Source organism: Molossus molossus, unplaced genomic scaffold (genome assembly GCF_014108415.1).
Source record: "Molossus molossus isolate mMolMol1 unplaced genomic scaffold, mMolMol1.p scaffold_m16_p_13, whole genome shotgun sequence".
NCBI lineage: Eukaryota > Metazoa > Chordata > Mammalia > Chiroptera > Molossidae > Molossus > Molossus molossus.
In genome coordinates, this window is record NW_023425348.1 from 63,126,543 (window position 1) to 63,147,172 (window position 20,630).

General features: G+C 45.7%; 1 protein-coding gene across 3 annotated transcripts in view; it reads left to right on the forward strand.

Moving 5' to 3' along the window:
• The window catches only part of NELL1 (neural EGFL like 1), a 765,989-nt gene that overhangs the window by 95,573 nt on the left and 649,786 nt on the right, over positions 1–20,630 (forward strand). For 2 of the 3 annotated variants that reach the window (XM_036258486.1, XM_036258484.1), the window contains exon 4: positions 1,910–2,080. The exons of the other annotated variant lie outside the window; for it this stretch is intronic. In XM_036258486.1, coding sequence (XP_036114379.1) covers positions 1,910–2,080 — 171 coding nt within the window. The remainder of the gene's footprint in view (positions 1–1,909; positions 2,081–20,630) is intronic. 3 annotated transcript variants of the gene reach the window in all.

The window sequence follows — 20,630 nt, forward strand, 5'->3', positions numbered from 1 at the left end:
GGACATCTCTGATCGTACATGACTGCATCTATCTTACAGGGGTAATGATGTCTCCCTGGAAGGAATGCAATGAGATGATGTTGATGAGAGCACTTGGTCCACTGCAGGCCACGGCAGCCACTCATGAAATGCCTCCCCTTCCTTTCTCTGAGGTCAGGTTCTACTTTTGATGGGAGAGGCAAATCTTTTATTTCCTTTTCCATTAGTCTCAAAGCATCTCGAGGACAGGATCTATATTTAAATCCATTTTCAGTCCTTAACATCTTGAATAAATTAACGAATGACCAGATCATCTCTAAGGTCGTCCTGACCTTTGATAGTCTCTGATTGTTTGATTCTGCCAGTGTTCTCGCTGCTTAGGAGAAATTTGGAGGATTCTCTTAAAATGAATGTCTTCTATGTAAAGGGACTTCTTCTTTTGCAGTCTTATAAAATGTGTTTTATTTACTCTAATTAATGAGTATGTGGGTGGACCCAGGAACCCACTGCAGTGGTGTAAGTAACTTCGTCAGTTTATGACCTTGGGCCTGGTTCCGTGCCTCGTGCAAGCGTGGTGGGTCCGAGGCTGGTCTTGACTCTGCTTCCCCTTGCACTGCCTCTTGGGAAGATCCCTGTGAAAGCAGAGCAAGACATATGCTCTGCTTCCCTCTGACACGAGATTCGGGGGTCATGAATAATGGAGGCTGAGTTTCATGATATATTCATTTCGGTTCTCATCGAAGATGCATCTCGTATTTTAGATTAAATACGATCTGGCTGGCGGGGTCAGGCCAACTCAGCCGATGAGAGGAGAAGGCATAGGTAGGTCCTTCCAGGTCTGGAGGGTGAACCCGGTCACCTGTCTAGATGGGTCGCGTTTGAGTTGCTTATAGGAATGAGTTGCTGGGAGAGAGCCAGCTGAGAGCACCTTTTCTACTTTGTCATCCTGCCTCTCAGGTGGGCGACCAACGGGTAGGAAGGTCATAGGCTATCCAACTGAGACCCGAGTTTAAATCCTCACTTGGGTATGCTGTTGAATTCCAGAATCTCAGTTTTTTAATACTTAAGAAGGGATAACAATATCAGTCTTGTAGGTTTTGGTGGGTGATATCAATCAGATAGCATATGGGTAAGTTCCAGTGACGACGACACATTTCAGGAGAGGGGATGGTCTGCCACCCGTGAGAGTATCAGCCCCGCTGTGCGCCCGAGGGGAGTCCCGGAGTCGTCAGCTGCATTTTATGACTGAGGTTCCGACCGCAGTGTTGGAGCTGAGTTGTTCATAGATCTGAAAACATGACAACAATCCGGGCAACGAAAAAATGCAACTGCATGCTTTACCCCACAGTGATTTGAAATTCTGGCCTGTGTGTGAGTAGCTTGATCGTTTCCTCCCCTACTTATCCAAGAATAGGTATCACCTAACAGCTTTCTGTACAGAGGGAAGTAAAAACAAAAAGAAAGCCTAACCAATCTCTTTGCTCTCCTCACTCTGACAGTCTCTAACAACCCCGATATCCAACATGACTCCTATTTTTCTTTAATTCTAGAAAAAGTAAAAAGGACAGTAATAAAAAATAACAATAAATCCGTTCCGTGGGAATGGCCTTTTTGAGACAGTAGAAAGGGGGTACTGAATTGCTTTTAAGTATTTCGGAGCCACCGCACAGTGCTTTGCTGATCAGTTTGTGGCCACTCACCTCCCAGCGGATCGACTGATGCTCCTTTCAGAGGCTCAAGACGTCACTACCAGGGCCCGCACGCAGACAGTAGGTGGGTTGGGTTCATGGTGCAACTGGCTTTGGGTTTGTAGGTCTTAGTGTCCTGTGTCACAATTGTGTATTCTGATGGGCTAGTAAGCAGTGAGGACTGAGGATGCCTGTGATGTCCAGAAAGAAAGTAAAACCAGTTTTTGTTGCTTCACATACAGCTATTTTGAACTGGAGAGCAGTGGTCTGAGGGACGAGATTCGGTATCACTACATACATAACGGGAAGGCCAGGACAGAGGCACTGCCGTACCGCATGGCAGACGGCCGGTGGCACAAGGTCGCACTGTCTGTGAGTGCCTCTCACCTCCTCCTCCACGTCGACTGCAACAGGTACGTCTTTGCCTTTGACCTTTTGTGATTTGTCCTTGAAATTGAGCCGTGGGAAGGGGGAGAAGCCAAGCCCCTCTAAGCCTTGCTGGGAAACAAAAACCAAGGGACCCTAATTGTAATTTAACTTACCAAAATGGGCCATTGGGCATGCTGAAATGACCAACGGTAATATGCTAAGAAAAACAGTTCATTAAGATGAAACAGTATCCTGTGACTAGGAACACGCGTACAAAAGGTTGATTACAGATCGGGGAATACTAAGCACACCTCGGTGTATTCTGGGCACCATCTGAAATTCCGTGGAGCTGGGATTGCAGTGAACTATGATACATTGTTGTTGAGTTCGTTCCACTTGGCAGCGGATAAGCCGGTCTACTTTACAATGAATCTGAGAAGCCTGTGCTACTGAAGCGGCTAATTCTATTTCACTTCACCAGGCACTGCTTTGCTTAAATCTTTTCCAAATGGTGGCTTTTTAAGAGGCTGTTCTTTGAATCTTTGATACCATTCATTCTCTGTGGAGGAACAAGCCTCCCAGCTTGTTAGAGGATGGCAGGACTTCTTGGGAGGTCGGAGGGGTTTCTCAGGAGGGGGTGGGTTGGGCTGTGAAGGAGATGGTGTCCCCCATGTCCGTCTCTGGAGTCAGGAATACCGCCGCTGGACAAAGGAGACCGTTGGTCTCTGATGAATCATTTGCAGCTGGACAGCTGGATAATGGTGGTCAAGGGGGATGTTTTGATCTCTTCAGAACCCACTAAAAATCCTTATGGATAGTGATCTGAGTCCTATTACAGAGAAATATTTTGCATCGAAAGCACCGCCTAGGAATCATTTGTTCTTGCTAATGATGCTATTGTGGAGAAAAGGGCTGTTCAGCCAGAGGACATCGCCCCTGGGCACAGAGTCAAGAACAAGCATGCTGGGGACAGCCTCCCTACAGAAGCACCGATAATCCAACGCCAGTCAGCTCCGGACTGCGTTTCTGATGAGGAGATACGTAAGGTACTCGCCACTCTAGCTCTGTGGTCTCTCCTAGGAGAGGAGCTGCAAGGGCAAAGAACAGAAACTAGCACCAGCCTTCAGGGAAGTTGAAGTGAGTCTTGGTCCGTTTTGATGTCATCTATTTAAGGCCCTTTCTGGATTTCTGAAGAATTGTCCAGATATAATATATGTGCATGGACAGTTTCCATAGAAACCACGGGCTTTTTACCCTGCAGTCCTGGGCTTGGCAGGTTGAATAAAGCCTCAAGCTGCCATCTCCATTTCCACCTTCGAGACCTCATCATCTCCTTCACTCTCGAGAACTGAAGGCACTCTGCTCCCCCCCGCCCACTACCCATAGGCTGCCCCAGTGGGAGAGCAGGGGAAGGGCTTTGCATGTCCCCCTATGCCACAGGCCAGCAGAGGCCTCAGAGCCCTAGTAATTCCCAACTGAGAACTGGAGACACTGCTGTTTCCTTGCTGTGCAACTCTTTGCATCCTCCTTCCAAAATTTTTACCCCGCTTCTCCCTGCCAATATTCTTCTCTCTGGAGAAAAAGGAAAGAGACAGGGGATATGTCTCTCTAAGGTTTCATGACTTCACCAATTCTTTGGTCCCTCTGAGAGATCCTCTTCTCCCATCCTCACCACTTGCTAACTGTGTGAGTCTAGGCAAGTTAGTTTCTGTGCATCTCAGTGTTTTACATTTTGTGAGCTGGGAATGATAATAGTAACACAGACTTGTAGATGGGAATGTTAAATGATATAATGCATGTAAAGTGCTCAGGGTGGGCTTGGCCTTTGGTGTTCAGTACACGGTGGTGGTGGTTATGACTATTTATTCTGCACATCTGTGGTGTCGCTTTGTCTCCAAACTTTCATCCACTGAATGTCCTTGGCTACCTTGACCTCTCTACCTGGAAAGTTGGGGAGAGGATGGGAGGGCTGGAATCCACACTATTCTCTAGGTTCAGCCCTATTGATAAAGAACAGACTGAGAGGATTCTACATATTCTTTTCCTTCTCTGGAAATTTTTCATGCTTTGGTTCATGGCATAACGTCGTCTTGTGTATAAAATCTTGGAGGGAAAAATAAAGTTGTTGCCAGTTGATGATTCATGAACTCAAATACAAATGACTTTTTTTAGACCAGTCAGGGGAAAGAAAGGTCCGAATGACTGGGCCATAGGAGATGTACATTTTGATTTTGGTATAGGAAAAGTCTAGAAACATAGTTCCCAAACCTGACTGCACATAAGAGTTACTGGGGAACTTCTAGGAAAATATATGGGTAACCAGGCCCCATCTGACCACCTGGATTGGACCCTGAGGGTTGGAACCTGAGAAGGTGTATTTTTAGTATGCTCTTCGTGAAGTGTTTATGCAGGCAGTCCGGTCTTGGTGCGTGGCCTGGCATTTCAAAACCACCGGAGAAGTTGGCTAGAGGGCGAGAAGCCAGAGGAGAGGCTGGGCTGCAACAAAGAAAAGGGGGACCCTGCAGAATGAAGTACCCGAAACAGATCCCCAGGAAGGAGGAGGAAAAGATTAAGGAGAGGGCAGTGTCTGGTGCACAAAACAAACGTATGTTCTTCACAAATTTCTTCCTGGTGGCGCTGGCTGATGTTAGAGTGGCGGAAGCTCTGGTTTACTTACTGACATGCTGTCTACTTCTCATCCGGGCCACCCTCCCAGGAGAATGCATTTCACGCTAGCTAATGTTTTACTCTCCAACCTATGCGTTTCATCCCATCCCGAGATTTTTACTTTTTGGTTCCTTTTACCTTTAGAGTTATACCATCTGATTTTTCTCCACCTGTCACCCACTAACATTCTGCTGGTTAGATGATGGATGGGGATGTGATAGGTAGCATTTATTATGTGTTGGCTGTGCTAGGCACAGCGCTAATTAAGCATTTTACATAATTCGCTCATCACACACTCAGCACACACTGATTTTTTTGTTTTGAAATGATGGAACTGAGGTTGCATCATACGTCTGCAGTCCTGCTGCTCGTAAGTGGCAGTGCTGGATTTGGACCCAAGTCTGACCACAATCGTCTGCTCTAGCTACTAGGTTGCTCAGCCCAGCGGCGGGGACCATTGGCCCTGGGCTTGGAACTGAAGGAAGTCAAGAGCCTGGGGCAGTGTGAGCAGTTTGCTCCTTTCCAGTATTTTCCTCCCTCGTGTTTTATATTGCTAATCATTGGAGTTGTTTGGTAAGATGTGGAATCTTATTAACGGAACCCATTGCATTGGCGTGGGGGAGGGGAAGGACCTACATTTATTGGGCATCCACTACAGGCCAGATGATGTTCTGGGTATGGTATTCCACAAGATAGCCCTGTGGGGACAATTTTATTGGACCCATATTTGGAATTAGAAAGGCTCAGAGAAGGTAAGTAGCTTGGTCTCAATCATATAATGTAATAAATACAGAGGCAAAATTTTGAACCAGGACCTAACTCCCAAACCTTAGTGTCCTCACCCCTCTGCACTGCTGGTGTAATCCAGGTCCTTCTCAGGACAGTCACGGCCACACCAGGGAGTCTTCCCAGGGCAGAGATGCTGCAGAAGGTGCGGGAACCATAAGAACATTTGCACACAAGAAGAGATGATTTCCCAGGCAATCCCATTGCTCCAAGGAACTGTAAGTGTGGCAGGATTTTACACCCTTTTTAGGTTAGAACTGAGAAACAGAGGCTTTTCAGACCTGATCACACAAATTGTCGAAGGGAAGTGACTGCTATTTTTGTCGGTAGTTTAACACTTTGGACTTGCTACTGAGACTTGCTTATTTCTCTCTGCTTCAGCTGGGCCTAGTTAGACGCTCCCAAAGTGTGCGTAGCAAGCAGCTTACCTCAAACTTGAAACATAAAAGGAGTCATTCAGTAGGGTGGCCAGACTGACGATCTCCACTGCCCTGGGTTTTCCTCTGGCTGCATTTATATTGATAGTTGCCAACAGACCCTAGAATGAGGCCTGAACTCACCTTCCTCAGGTTTTCCCTCTTCGTTCTCAGCTCACCCTGCAGCCTGTCCTCATTACTCAAAATCCAAGAGCCACTGGCGTGTGAGATTTAATGCCGGAGTTCTTTCTCATTCACCACCTGACGAATTTTCTTTCCTTCTCTTTATTTGATAACTTTTTTTTTTAATGCTCACCTGAGGACACTTTTCCATATTTTGTTCAGATAGAGCGGGAGGGAGAGAGAAAGAGAGAAACATCGATGTGAAGGGACACATCGAGTGGTTGCCACCCGCACGACCCAACCAGGGCCGGGGACAAACTGCAACCGAGGTACGTGCCCTTAGCGGGAACCAAACCTGGGTCTCTCTGGACTGCAGGCTGGCGCTCTAACCACTGAGCCAAACTGGCCAGGGCTATTTGATAACTTTTTTTTTTTTTTTATCCTCACCCGAGGACATTTTTCCATTTTTTGTTCAGGTAGAGTGGGAGGAGAGAGAGGAACAGAGAGAGAGAGAGAAAAACATCGATGTGAAAGGAACACATCGAGTGGCTGCCACCTGCACAACCGACCAGGACCAGGGACAAACCGCAACTGAGGTACGCGCCCTTAGCGGGAACTGAACCCGGGTCTCTCAGGACCGCAGGCCGACGCTCTAACCGCCGAGCCAAACCAGCCAGGGCTATTTGATAACTTTTAATGATCCATCAACCCACCATATTAATATCTTGGACACACTATCTCTGCCAGGCTGTGGAGGGTACAGAGTCCTTGCTATCAGAAGTTCATGGCTTAGCCCTGGCCGGTTTGGCTCAGCAGTTCGAGTGTTGGCCCGCAGACCAGAGAGACTCAGGTTTGGTTCCCGTTAAGGGCATGTACCTCAGTTGTGGTTTGTTCCCGGCCCCGGTTGGGGTTGTGTGGTGGCGGCCAGTCGATGTGTCTCTCTCACATTGATGTTTCTCTCTCTCTCTCTCTCTCTCTTTCTCCTCTCTTCCTCATGCTCTATCTGAAGATAAATGCAAAAATGTCCTCAGGTGAGGATAAAAAAAGAAAAAAGTTCATGTCTTATTCATTCAGTCATTTGAAAAACATGTTTTTATTGATTATTTATTTTTGGGGAGAGAGAGATAGAAACATTGATTAGAGAGAAACATTGATTGGCTGCCTCCTGCACACCCTCCACTGGGGATTGAGCCTGCAACCTGGGTATGTGCCTTGATCAGCAATTGAACCGGGACCTCTCAGTCCATGGGACATTGCTCAATCCACTGAGCCACACCAGCCATGCTGATTCAGTCATTTACAACTCTGAAACCACCAGGGCCCCCCACAGTGATTGGCTCTGGTCCCTGGACTCAGACTGAGCCTTGTGAGCAGGCTGATTTGACAACTCATAAAAGCAGCCGAGCAGTGGAGAGAACTACAGATAGGTACTCCCAGCATCTTGATCTTGAAGTGACAGTGGAGCCAAGGTTCTCGACCGCTAAGGGTGGACTCAGAAGTGTTGTCTAATTGAAGGGTGCATTCAGCTTGCTGTTGGCCAGCACACTCAAAGCCTACCCCCTCTTGCCACACTGCTGGAAAAGTTCTCCGACATGGTTACATTGCGGCAGAGTTCCGAACTCTCGCCTCATTTGTTCAGACTGTGCAAGTGTGTGCAGTGCATGCGCACGCGCACACACACACACACACACACACACCCCTCTGCAGCTTGATCGTCACTCCGACAAGGGGTTAACTCCATGATCCTAGTATAGACAATAAACATATTTAGATGTGCTTTGAACACATGCCATTTATTCACTGCAGAGCCTTCCATTTTTGCATCCAAATGATCTCGAAGAGCACACAGAACCAGAAAGTAAACGTACTGCAAATCACTGAAAAAATTAGTAATTCAAGGTTTCTGTCTAATATTTCAGAGTAACTTCAGGATGTGAGCATCTGTTTATCTCTCTAGGTTTTCATAATAAAATATGGTGATATGATATCTTCCTTCCCACAGAGCTCCTGAACTACTTACAGACATCATCTGATTTGACCTCACATTCCTTAAAGTAGTTAAGCAACATGTATAATGTACTGCATTGATTTTAGACAGACATTTTTACTTACAGTCTGGAGAGGAAGTTAAGAAATGACTGTCAAAGGTTACAGCTTCCAAGAGAGCCAGGCCAAGATTCTCAATCTCCTGGCCCCCCACTGATATATTATTCACTTCACAAACAGGAATATGAGTACAAAACATCATCAAAATGAACTAAAATTAAATTGAGAAGCCATTGTGTGCCTCATGTCCAGTTAACTCAACAGCTCTAGATCCTCTGTCCAGGAAGAGATGACAGGTGAGTTAGGATGATAGGACACACCCATGTATAAATTTAAGTAACAGTGTAAGAATGTCATAAGGACATACTTAATGGGTTGCTGGATTCCTGGCAGAGATGATCAGAGTTGGGAGATCACAGAAGGGAGAGAGCCTGGGGATGTGGAGTAGCCTCTTGATTTCTTACCACCCCAGGTGAGAATGCATGACAATTTCTGTGACTTGACAGCTTTGCCACCGTGTGATTTGATTCTGTACCAGTCACATGAGAACTGGTCTTGGGAGGAGGTTCATCTTGTAAGTATTACAAGACCAATCATAGTGCTGGTGGAGAAGAGTGTGTATGGGAGAGTGGTATCAAGTTGGCAGTGAGGGAAAGCCTGCAGGGAGAGACAGAGAAGGATGTATGATAGAGGAGGAAGGGGGACAAAGAGCTGTTCCCCATTTAAACAGGCATATGAACTCTGTGATGTAGCTGAAATCAACACTGGATCTTTGTCTTGGTTTGCCATTGGTAAAACATGGTCTCCATGCAATGAAGCAGGAGTGTGAAATCAGGTAACTAGGTCTTAGATTTTTTTGAATATTGATCATTCATTCATTCATTCATTCATGCATTCATTCATTCGCATGAGGAACTGTGCTTGCATTTGTAAAATGGGAGTAATAGGAACTTTCTTAACCATGTGGTAGTTGTAGGAATGTAGCAAGTGGGTAAAATCCTCAGAAAATTTCAAGCTCCCCTATAAACATATAGCATCATGAAGTGTTATAGACATATACCATCATACAGAAAAGATATTAGAATATCCTATTGCAAGTGAACACAATTTAGTCAAACTTTCACCTGTATAAAATAGCAGTGTATATCCCATGGATCAGGACCTAGTGTGTAATGTGGATCCCCGGTGCACTGTACAGTTTGAGGTCAGTGAGGCCCCTGAACTTATTCCAACTGCCAAATCCTTGGCCAGGTTCTCCAGTAGTTTGTGTTTTAGTTCCGTGGTTGGTAGTGCAGCACAATGGAACACAGTTTTAATGCCAGCAGCGTCACTTAAAAAGTATGTAATTGCAGAGTCTCTTTGAAACTATGGAACTGAACCTGAGTAGGGAAGAAAATACCCCTTCCAAAGTGATAAGATCTTTTGTTGATCCTGGCTGGGCCTTGAGAATGTGGCCTGGCCTCTTTCCCTTTTTATTCTTGTGGGAAAGAAGGTTTAGAAATTTAATTTCCCCTCCCAAACTCGTAAGCCAAAATTATCACAGCTTTTATGAGGGGATGTAAAGCCAGGTGAAGTTTTATTAAGTGAGGAAATTTATTTGTTATACTTTCCTGGGTCACCTAAATAAAATATTCAGTGTTTGCTTTTCTACTTTGAAATTTTGGCTTTTAGCAAAAAGCTAAAATTTCTGGACTGAAAATTTGAGCTGAAAGAAATGGTTAAACTTGTATGTCCCTGGGAAAGTCATTTACTGTCTCTGGGTTTTAGCTCTCTATGTATACAATAAGGGGTTAGGACTGGGTGATTTTTATGGCTCCTAACTCTGACCTGGGCATCTCTGTCTGAGACGCTAAGTCAAGGGCATGTGCTCCCCCTTCAGGACCATGGAGAGCAATTCAGCTCTCCATCTTCCCAAGGCCACTTTTGTGGTAGACCAGCAGGTGGTTTGAATCATCTGAACTGAAATGTGAGTAGACAGTGCAGCATGCTGTGGGTGAGCAAAGACTCCTTACCCTAGAAGACCATCTCTTTTTTTTCCCTCACTTGCCACTCTTCTTGCTGGAGTAGATGCCAAATATGCATTTTTAGATGCTAAGGGATGTTGGTTGGTGTCTTGTTTTCTCCACCTTGTGCTCTTTATTTCTTCCAGTGTTCTCTACCCCAGACATGTGACAGTGGACAGCCTTTGGGAGGGGAGGGGTGGGAGTGTGCCAGCTGCCCTGGCCATGGGGACCTTGTTGGTTTGGTGACCTACAAGATGGAGTGGTGTACTGTGGCCAGCAGATGATGGATAGTTGTGCTGTTGAAAAACATAACACATTCTCTGGAGGGGAAGAAAAGACTTTGCTGCCAAACTGTAGAGAATTAAATAATGGTAGAGAATGAATATAAAGATCTCGGTGGCCCATGTAATACATTCTAAGCTGTAGATCCTTTGGCAAAGTAGAGAGTGGCTTATTAATTATTAAGGCAGCCTAGACATTACTATGCTGGGTGTCTCATTCTATTGACCACCCCTACCCTTCTGCCAGTGCTGTGACCCTGTGGCTTATTAATTCCAACCTCACTAGGTGTGTTCCAGTTTAACTTTACCCTGTCTTCTAATGACATTTAGTAGAAGACCTATTTCTCATTTTGTCTTTTCAAGAACCTTCATTTTTTCCTCTTGTTCCCTGGTGGGTTTAAATATACCTTTGGTCAACTGTGGCCTCAATGGCAGGCAGACGTAGAGGATGAAAGGATTAATTGAAGTGGATGATGAGAGAGTGGCCAGCATCTCACCCCATCAACCTGTACTCCAAGGCTTTGAGAGTTGCAAATGGAAAGGACTAAAAAGAAATACAATAGAATGTTCCCTTTATACGGGGGTTTGTTGGTGACTTGAGGCCATGAGTAGATTAACAAGAAAGTACTTTATTTCATATGTAGGGCCCAAGATATATTAGAATAGAGAGGAAAATGAGACTGTATTTCCATCTCCTAGTGATTTCATCTACATGCCTTCAGACACATTTTGCTTTGTATTGTGTTGTATGGACATGCGTGTACACAGGACGACTGGAAGGGAAATAGGCTGTAAGAGAAATAAATGTTTTCTTGTAGGAAAGGATATCGATGCTTACATCTTTATTGTTGTAATTTTACTCTGTCCTTTTTTGATAGATATGCTTGGTTATTTTTTTAAAAAAAGGAAAGCAAAGAGTGAAAATAGAAAATCAAACCAGAACAATAGGTTTTGGAGCTCTGTCTTTTAAAAAGGTACATTTATACATTAGTCGTCTCTGTTCCTCTATGCCTCACTCATTCGGGAAGAGCACTGGAGAATAAAAAATGCATGAGCCACAAGGACTTTTTAATTGGAAAAAAAAAAGAATTCTAAATATACATTAGTTTTCTACTTAGACCAAAGTACTAATGTTGTCATTGAAAAGAATTGATTTTCCTTCCACACTACCGTAAAGAAATTCATCTATCTCTATGGAAACTTTAATTAAATTAATGTTATAAATAATCACAGCCAGAGCCGATGGATGCAGGGAAACAGATTTATAGCTGTCCTTGTGTGGCTGTTCTTTTAGGGGTTATGGTAAGGGTGGGCTGTGATACTTGGAAGGAAAAGGTTTCTCTGCACGCCTTTCCCTGCTCTGACCCCAAATTCAGTTGACTTTTGTCCCTCAGTTCATCCTTCTTAACTTCTTGTGAGTGCTTCTCCCAGCAGTAGTTCCAGAGCCACTGAACCAGCAGGTTAATGTGCCTGAGCCCTCACCTGAGGGTTTTCCTGGGCAATTAGAGTGGAAATAATTTCCCTCCTCCTCCTGGGGCCTGTGTGATGCTGTCTCTGACTCTTCCCCAGGAATGTCATGCTGCATCTTTACTCATTACTGTCCATTAGTCTGAGGGTATCACTTTCCTGACAGCCAATTTCACACCTAGGAACTTACAACCTTGGAGCCGGGGCCATCAGCTGGCTTCTTTGGGACACTCAGAATGCCTGTATTACTCAGAATGGAATTTTATTTCCACTGGAAGTAAACAGCTCCAGGCTGTGATACATCCTGGTATGTCCTCAGCAGGACACTCGATTCACTCAGTCTCTCAGTGCACTTTTACTAATACCTTCTTTCCAGGTCTGATGCTGTCTTTGAAGCACAAGCAAGGAAGGAGCTGGGGAATGTATGATACACATTTCTTGAATTCTTTGACATTTTGACCTCAGAGGCTCAGCACCCTGCAGGGGAAGCTCAGACTTTTTGCTTAGTTGTTATTGAGTTAAGGTGAGTGTTTTGTATTTTGTTAGAGATGATGTCTATTTTCACTTGATCTTTACTACAGCCCTTAGGGGTGAGCTGCTGTATATAGTTAGGGAGTTACTGAGAAGTGACTCATCCAGGGTTTCACAGTAAGTCAGGGGCAGACTGCAGCTAGAGACCAGAGCCCTTTCTTATTCTTTTTTTCAGGCAGTTTATTCTCTACCAGTCCTTCCACCTTCTTTTTTCTTTCTCATCCTCCTCCTTCTTCCTCTTTCTAACACCCCTATGGGACAAAATAACACTTCTGATTTCCAGTGGAACAGTCTAAGGCAGTGATATTCAACCTTTGTCATCTCATGGCACACACAAACTACTAAAACTCATGGTGCATCAAAAAAAAAATTTTTTTAAAGCAGCAAGAGAAAAGCAGTTAGTTACCTATAAGGGGGATCCCATAAGGCTGCCCCAGCTGATTTCTCAAAAGAAACTTTGCAGGCCAGAAGGGAGGGGCAAGAAATATTTAAAGTGATGAAAAGCAAGGACCTCCCACCAAGATTACTTGATCCTGCAGAGCTATCCTTTAGAATTGATGCCTGTATAAAGAGTTTCCTAGATAGGAAAAAGCTAAAGGAGTTTATCACCACCAAACCAGTATTATGTGAAATGTTGATGGGTCTTCTTGAAGAAGAAGAAGATAAAAAATATGAACAATAAAATGGCAATAACTCTGTATCTATCAACAATTGAATCTACAGACAAAATGAACAAGCAGAACAGAAACAGACTCATAGATACAGAGAACTTTTTGTTGGTTGCCAGATGGGAGGGGATAGGAGGATGGGTGAAAAGGTGAAGGGTTTGGTTGTTAGACTGATGACGCTCAAAGGGAAAGGGGATGGGCAGGAAGAGAGAAACCAAAGAACTTCTATGCATAACCAACGGACACAGACAACAGTGTGGGGAAGGCAGGAGGGGAGCAGGAGCAGGGAGGAGAGAGTCATGGGGGGGAAGGGGGGAGCATCTGTAATACATTCAACAATAAAGATAAGTTTAAAAACAAACAAAAAAGAATAGAGTCTTCCATGTCCTGAGCAGTTCAGCTCAACAGTTAGAACGTCGGCCCACAGACCTAAGAGTCTTGGGTTCAATTCAGCCTGGTCAAGGTCATGTCATACCTCAGTTGCAGGTTTGGTCCCCAGCCCCGGTCAGGGTCAGGCGGTAGGCAACCAGTCGAAATGTCTGTCTCACATCTATGTTCTTCTCTCTCTTCCTCCCTCCCACTCCATCTAAAAAAAATAAAAAAAAAATCAATGAAAAAATATCCTCAGGTGAGGAATTAAACACACACACACACACACACACACACACACACACACACACACACATTTTGGCGCTCTGAAAAAATAATAGGTATAATTTTGATTCATTCACACTGGTTGGCTATTACTGCATTGGCTGTTACTATTTTTATTTGACAGTCTATGGGGAAAGAGGTCAGTGCCCCTGACTAAATAGTCAGATATTATTACATGTTTTAAAAATTCTTGTGGCACGCCAGTTGAAAATCACTGATCGAAGGCATCTCATTTACAAACTAAAACAAAGGCCAAGCTTGATGTGCTGCTTTCTGAGACAGGGGATGCTGGTTTCCTCACAGAGCTACTTTCTTATTGGATTAAAATCTACCTCGTTACAAATTCTAACCACTGTTGGTCTTTAGACTCTAGAAGGCTTATGTGGTATTATTTTTAGATTTAAAGACTCTCCTTTTGTTCTAGAATCTAGAGTGTTGATAGACAGGCTCATGACCTCAATACCACAGAGATAATATTGGGTCAGGCCTTCGAATGGCCCATCGTCTTCATATGATTTGTATGCCTTGCATGTGCCTCTGTGCTGATGCGTAATGGCCAAGGACCTAATCTTAAATCATGACTGACTGCAAATGAGCCATTTGGCTATTTTTTCAAATGTGAAATAGATGCATGACACCATTCTCCATTGTTACACGGGTGGTTTTACGCTGCTCCAATATAAATTTTGATATTCACTGTTTCAAGGTGGTAAACTCTCTGTGTTCTTTAAGGTGACTTTGCAATCACAAGGTCTCACTAAAAACTGCTGGTGGTGAAATAAATGGTTGGGTGGTGGGGGACCCCATTCAGGTGGGCATTTGTCGTTATAGCTTCTTTTATTAGTGTCTAATTAGATACGTACTGGAGCCTGTAGGAAGGCATAGGAAGTAGGTGAGCACAATTGAATTCTGAGTAATTTTCACAGATGGTGATTTTTCATGGACATTAGGGTGATCTACAAGGACTTCCCCCTGCAAATCACCACATTCCTTTCCCACTCCAACACACACATACGCTCATTTAATGGCCTCCTCTGAGTTTTAGGCTAAAGGTCACAATGCTTAATATAGCTTACAAAAACTTCGCAGTCTGGTCTGTGTTCCTTTCTTTATTGCGTTAGATTTCCCTTTCCTCTGACCTCAGGTTCTCTTAGTTTCAAAAGTGTGTCATATTCGTTTAAGGCACAGGATCTCTGTACATGCCAGTTCTAGAATATCAAGTTCACTTTTATTTATCTTCAGTTGTCAGGATGAAAGAAAGAAGTCTCTTGTGTTTTACATTTTCGTTATAGAATAGTGTTCATTTTATTGAGTTGTTTTTGATCTTGTGCATGGTGCCTGCCTTTCCCATGGGCTCTGAGCACCCCGAGAGCTCACTGTTACACACCTGATGTGGATTATAACACTGTCACATAATAGGTAGTGAACACACATTAGTGATTGCCTGAATGAATGAAAGGAGGTGGAGTTCTGATCCAGGGCTCTGTATTTGTAGCTTTTGGCCCACGATTCTTGCCTTCTAGATGATTTCATTAGTTCAGCCTCCTTGTGCTTTGCCTTGATCTCTTCATCGGTACAGAATGGGCATCATCTCTACCCACTCTACGTGCCTAAGGTTATCACGAAGATCAGGTGAGAACCTGCATGGGAACGTGTTGTAAATGTCGGTGTGCTTTGTAAATACCAGGCTAAAGGAGCGGTGAAGTGATCCTAGCATTTCTGCTTTGAACTTTTGAGGATTAATCCTTTTTTTTTTTTTTTTTGAGAAAGGTACTTAATCTATAAAAGGCTTTTGGTAATTTCCTGGTCTGATTCACAGCACGAGGTGAACCGTGCCTTGCTCTCAAGTTGAATGTACACGAGTCCGGTGTTGGAGGGAGCTCTGGCAGGCATGAAGGAGTGGAGGCAATTTACAGAGGGTAGAAGCAGATGCCCGTCCCCGAGGAGTGAGGGAGCATGCCCCCTCTGCTGGAGAGCAAGCACAGTTGGATGCACGTGTTCTGCCTGCACAATGGGCATATCACCGTCGTAAAATTCTGTGTCTGTGCCTCTTAAAACTGCATTGAGGCTCCCAGTAGGGGCCTCCCCTCAAGCCCATTAAATTAAGCCATTGGGCAAAGCTTCATGAGTGTCCCATGCTTTTTAGGTATAGCCTTATTGTGAAACTCAGTGGAAGTATTTTTTCTTTAATTTGTTTTTAAATTATGAAAGGTGCTTTCCTGATTCACAAAACTAAGGAAAAAAGGAAAACATGTACAGGAAGTTATAAGGACAGGAATTCTAAGGAACAATGTGAAGTTGGGGTGAATAATTTTACAGGATAGGTATGTTTTAGCTTTATACGATGAAACACCTAAAACTTATTCTAATGCATTCCCTATGTAAATTACATAACATGCAATAAAACCACTGAATAATATAAAAAATACGAAAGGTGCAAGCTACTTCAAGCCATACGATACCCATCACCCTGCCCTTAATTCCGTTCCACAGAAGTGATCATTAACAATTTTATTTCCCTTCTCTCGATTTTTTCTTTGCATATGCAAGCACATTTTTTTCGATAATGAGACAGCCCTATATGTATTATTCTTCAATTTGCCTTTTCATTTCACAGAATAGAGCCTGATACACCACTGATGTGCCGCAGGAACGTATTCAGGAGGAATGAGAGCTGCTTTGTTTCTTGCAGGATGGTCTGGGCAGCTCCGGGCCTTGGCCGTGTGTGGAGCCGTCTGCACCTGCAGGCCTCTAGCCTCCTGCTTTGGGCTATACCCATGCCCCTGGCTGGTCACACAAGGCAATGACTGTAGAAACGGGGCAAGGAGCCAAGTGCCCCCGCCCTTGGATCAGATGCTCCGTCCTCAGCTGTGTAGCTGGGTGAAACCGTGGCAATGAGCCTGTGCGGGGACGGGAGTTACAAGATTGACGTGGGTATGTGATGAGGGTCAGGTGCTCCGAGCATGGGCATAATGCTCAGTCTCACCTTGCGAGGCTGAGGTGGAGCTATTGCTGTCTGGGGTCAGTCCAGGAGTCCGTGAGAGAACGTGTAGTTAGTGGCTGTGCTCTCACGCTTTTCGAGTTGGACAGCCCCGAGTGTCACCTCTGGCTCTGTCACTAGCTTGGTGACCCTTGGCAAGTTACCTCACTTTTCTAAGCCCCAGTCGTAAGATGCGGATGATGATAGTGCCTCCCTCGTGCATTTGATAGGACACCTCCGGGGGCAGCTCTGAGGGTGTACAGTGTTCCCTGAAACAGGAAGTTTAGTTGAGGTGCTGCCTGAGATGGTTGGTGCTCAGACATGTCACCCGGGGCCAGTGCATCCCTTACAGCCTTCTACCCTGTCATCCTCGGCATGCTTTCCCCTGGCAAAGGGGAAGGGGTCACCGTGATTGTCGCAGACCCGCCATCCTTCCTTCCACGGTGCTGGCACTCGCTCCATCAAACAGGGGTGCTGTGAGCAAAGAAGAGGAAGTGGCTCAGGGGTAGGCCGTGAACTGTCACCAGCATGTCAGCAGTTCAGCCCCGTGCCTGGTGTTTACACCTCATTCTGCGGCTGCTGAATTCGATAATGACAAATCTTCTGTTAAGCAGAAGTGGATAGGAGGATAAATCCAGAGGTGATACCAGGATCTGCTTACTCAGGAGCCATTTATACACATGGCTGTTCCTATCACCAGGCAGGCTGCAAGGCCACGATCAAACGGAACAAACGTGGGTGGGTCTGAGAGGCCAGCCGAGCTCCTGCCTCAGTGTCTGTCAAACCTGCTCGAGAGGCAGCTCCTGTTAGGCTTTCACGTTGGGAAACCTGGGCTCCGCAGGGCTCCCCAGGTCCTGGAAACAGCCGTCCTTCCCACAGAGTGCCGTGGAGGCCCGTGGAGGCCCGTGCCTGCCTTCCCGTCTACTCTGCCTCCTCATCCTCCAGCGCTCGCCTCCTTGGCCCGCTGATCCCTCGCTTTTGACGCCTGCTTCTTCATTGGATCAGTTTGGCATCTTGGCTGGGTTCATTCTCAGAGCTCCCCAACTCCCCTGCCAGCCCCGCTCCACAGCCCCCCCTCTTCCCCGGCAGGACAGCCCTTTGCTGCCCTCGGGACATCCAGACCTCGCCCTTGCTGATGTCCTGACGTTGACTCTTGACTCCTTGCCATACCTTGATCTTGTAATTTCCGTGCTGTATGGAAACTGCAAGTTGGCTCTCCAGCTTGGCGGGGAAGCTTCTTGCCTCCCCTGGAGTAAGAGCTGCAATGAGCTGACTTCTGCAGGTGGGTGTAAGGACTCACTTGGGGTAATTATGAAATCTGGAGAAGAAAATGAATGCCACCTTTACAGTATCGGGGAAGCTGCTGAACATACAGATTATGTGACTGAGCCTTGCCCTGCAGCTCATCCTTGCTAAGTGCCACATGAGAAGGGGGACTCAATACTTGCAAGGTGAGCAATCACTGGAATTAACCAAAATGTCACTTCCTTCAAAAGAGAGTACACTTAGGTATTGGTTCCAGTCTTCCCTCCGGGGGCGATAGTGGATGGTGGAAAAGCCTCGGAGCCTGGGCTGGGTGTCTTCTCTCCCCTCTCTGCTCTGCTCTGCTCTGGTCCTAGCGGGCTGCCCTGCATGGGCTGCACCTGGGGGCTCCTTTGCATCTAGATTCCCTTTGGATGTCATCATCAGAAGGAACAGGCGGGGTGTCGGAAGGAGGGAGGGCGGGTCTCTATTCCCCTGCCTCCTCTGTGGGGGCACCTTGGGCTGGCTGTGCGCCTCGACTAAAAGGAGGTGGCCCTGTCAGGTGGCCCTCTTTGAGTTCTGTGCCCTTTCAAGCACGGGAAAGAAAGGGTTCCTCAATCATTTTTTAAAAATACAAACTCCGTAGTACTGTACCATTCCTTGTTGCTTTCCTGTCTGCTCCCTGCCCATACTTCTGTAAATAATTTCTTTAATATCTTATAGTAATTACCTTATCTATAGGGGTTATATTCCATGACCCCAAGTGAATGCCTGAAATTGTGATAGTACAAAACTATATGTATGTATACACACACACACACACACACACAAAACTATATATATATAATTTCTGTACGTACGTACCTATGATAAAATTTAATTTATCAACTAGACACAATAAGAGATTAAAAACAATAATAAAACAATAAGAATATACTGCAATGAAAGCTAAATACATGTATATTTTTCTCTGCCACACAAGGTACTTCACTGTACCCATTTCCTACCGGCCGTGACGGGCGTGGTGCCCCTCCGGCTGAGGTCTTCACACAGGCTCGTGCTTCTGGCTCAACACGTCGCTGCCGGTCGGAACGCGTTTTCCGTGCGTGGCCTCCACCTGCACGCACTGCTCTTTCCGTGTCAACGGAGCACTTGCGGCCACTGCGACCATGGCTTTTACAGCTGGAGTCGCAACAGCAAAACTGCACACACTTCTTTTCCTTTCCTTACGGTTCCCTGGGTGGGTTCTGTTCTTGCTGTAGATCTTAGTAATCTCAGCATGCTTTTTCTTTTGGTTCGTTTGTTTTCTTATGAAGTTGGGAAGAAAGGACTTTATGGTTTCTCTGCGGCATACTCGAATTTTCAGCGTCGCTACTCTTGCACTTTGGGGCTGTTACCAAGTCAAGGAAGTGTGACCGGAGCAGGAGCACTGCCACACCTTGAGTCAGTCCCGTGCCGGAGACGTGTGCACCGCATGGACACGCTGGCCAAAGGGACGATTCACGTCCCGAGGGGGACGGAGCGGGGCAGTGAGAGACCTCAGCACACGACTCAGAATAGTGCACAGTTTAAAACGTCTGAATTACTTATTTCTGGAATTTCCGGTTAATATTGTCAGGCCACAGTTGACCGTGGGTAAGTGAAATCAAGGAAGGTGAAGCGGCGTACAAAGGGGCGTACCGTATTCTCTTTCCAAATGACCACATCTCATCATACAGGTCCCCCCAGCCCTCCTCAGAAGGCTTCCATAAGCCAGAATGGCATTAAGCAAAGACTAGCCTCTGCTTTTTGAAACTGAATTACCCCACTTTGCCTCTATGAAAGCCCTTCATTAGTACCTGTTTTCACTAACCGAAAGAAATCCAAAGAGGATTTTTGCATTTACCAAAAAGCTGTTACCTTATGAATACAGGTCTTTTATGCAAGCACAATGGTGTAATGTGAACTTTGGGAAAGCAAGGGGGTACCCCAAATGGCTCTTTCCACTAGGACCCAGACCCTACAGGTTCCAAGTCAGAACCCCGATTCAGGTGTGGGCTTCACTATTTCCTAGCGTGTGTGCTTAGGCAAGTTCCTTAACCCCTTTGAGTCCTGGGTTTCTCATCAGTACAACCGGGGCGGCAGCAATCCCTGCTTCTGTCTGTCTCACCAGGAAGAAACATTAAGATGCCATGTGAACTGGAGTGTGTTGTGCACTGGAGGGTTATCATCACTGTGTTGTGCCAGGACCTTAAGGGAGGAATTGGGAAACTGGAGGCTTTGAGGACAGAGCCTGCAGCCCTCCAGAGAGGGCTCTGCGTCCTCACCCACTCACCCAGCACGGTTAACAAGAAACATATCCAATAGGAGGGGGAGACCCCCCAGATAATCCTTCAAAACCGGGCCTGCGGGACCTCCTCTCCCATTCACCTCAGCCCACAGGTCCTACTCACGTGGAGTACCGATGACATCCCTTCCGATCAGCAACGCACTGTTCAGAGTGACATTAGTCTCTGCTGAGATGGACTCTCCAATAGGGCCTTTGCCAAATATAATTATGTGGTCAGAAAAGAGAACATTGTCCAAAGGGTGCCGAGAGACATCCATGAGAAGGCTGATCCCTTACTTTTGTTTTTCGCTCTTCAGAGAGTGCAGAGTTGGCAAGAGTAAATCTTGGTTGGTATTTATCGTCTGACTTTGGTTGCTAAAAAGAAACAGCGGTGGTGTTTATGTTGGAAATCACTTTGGAAG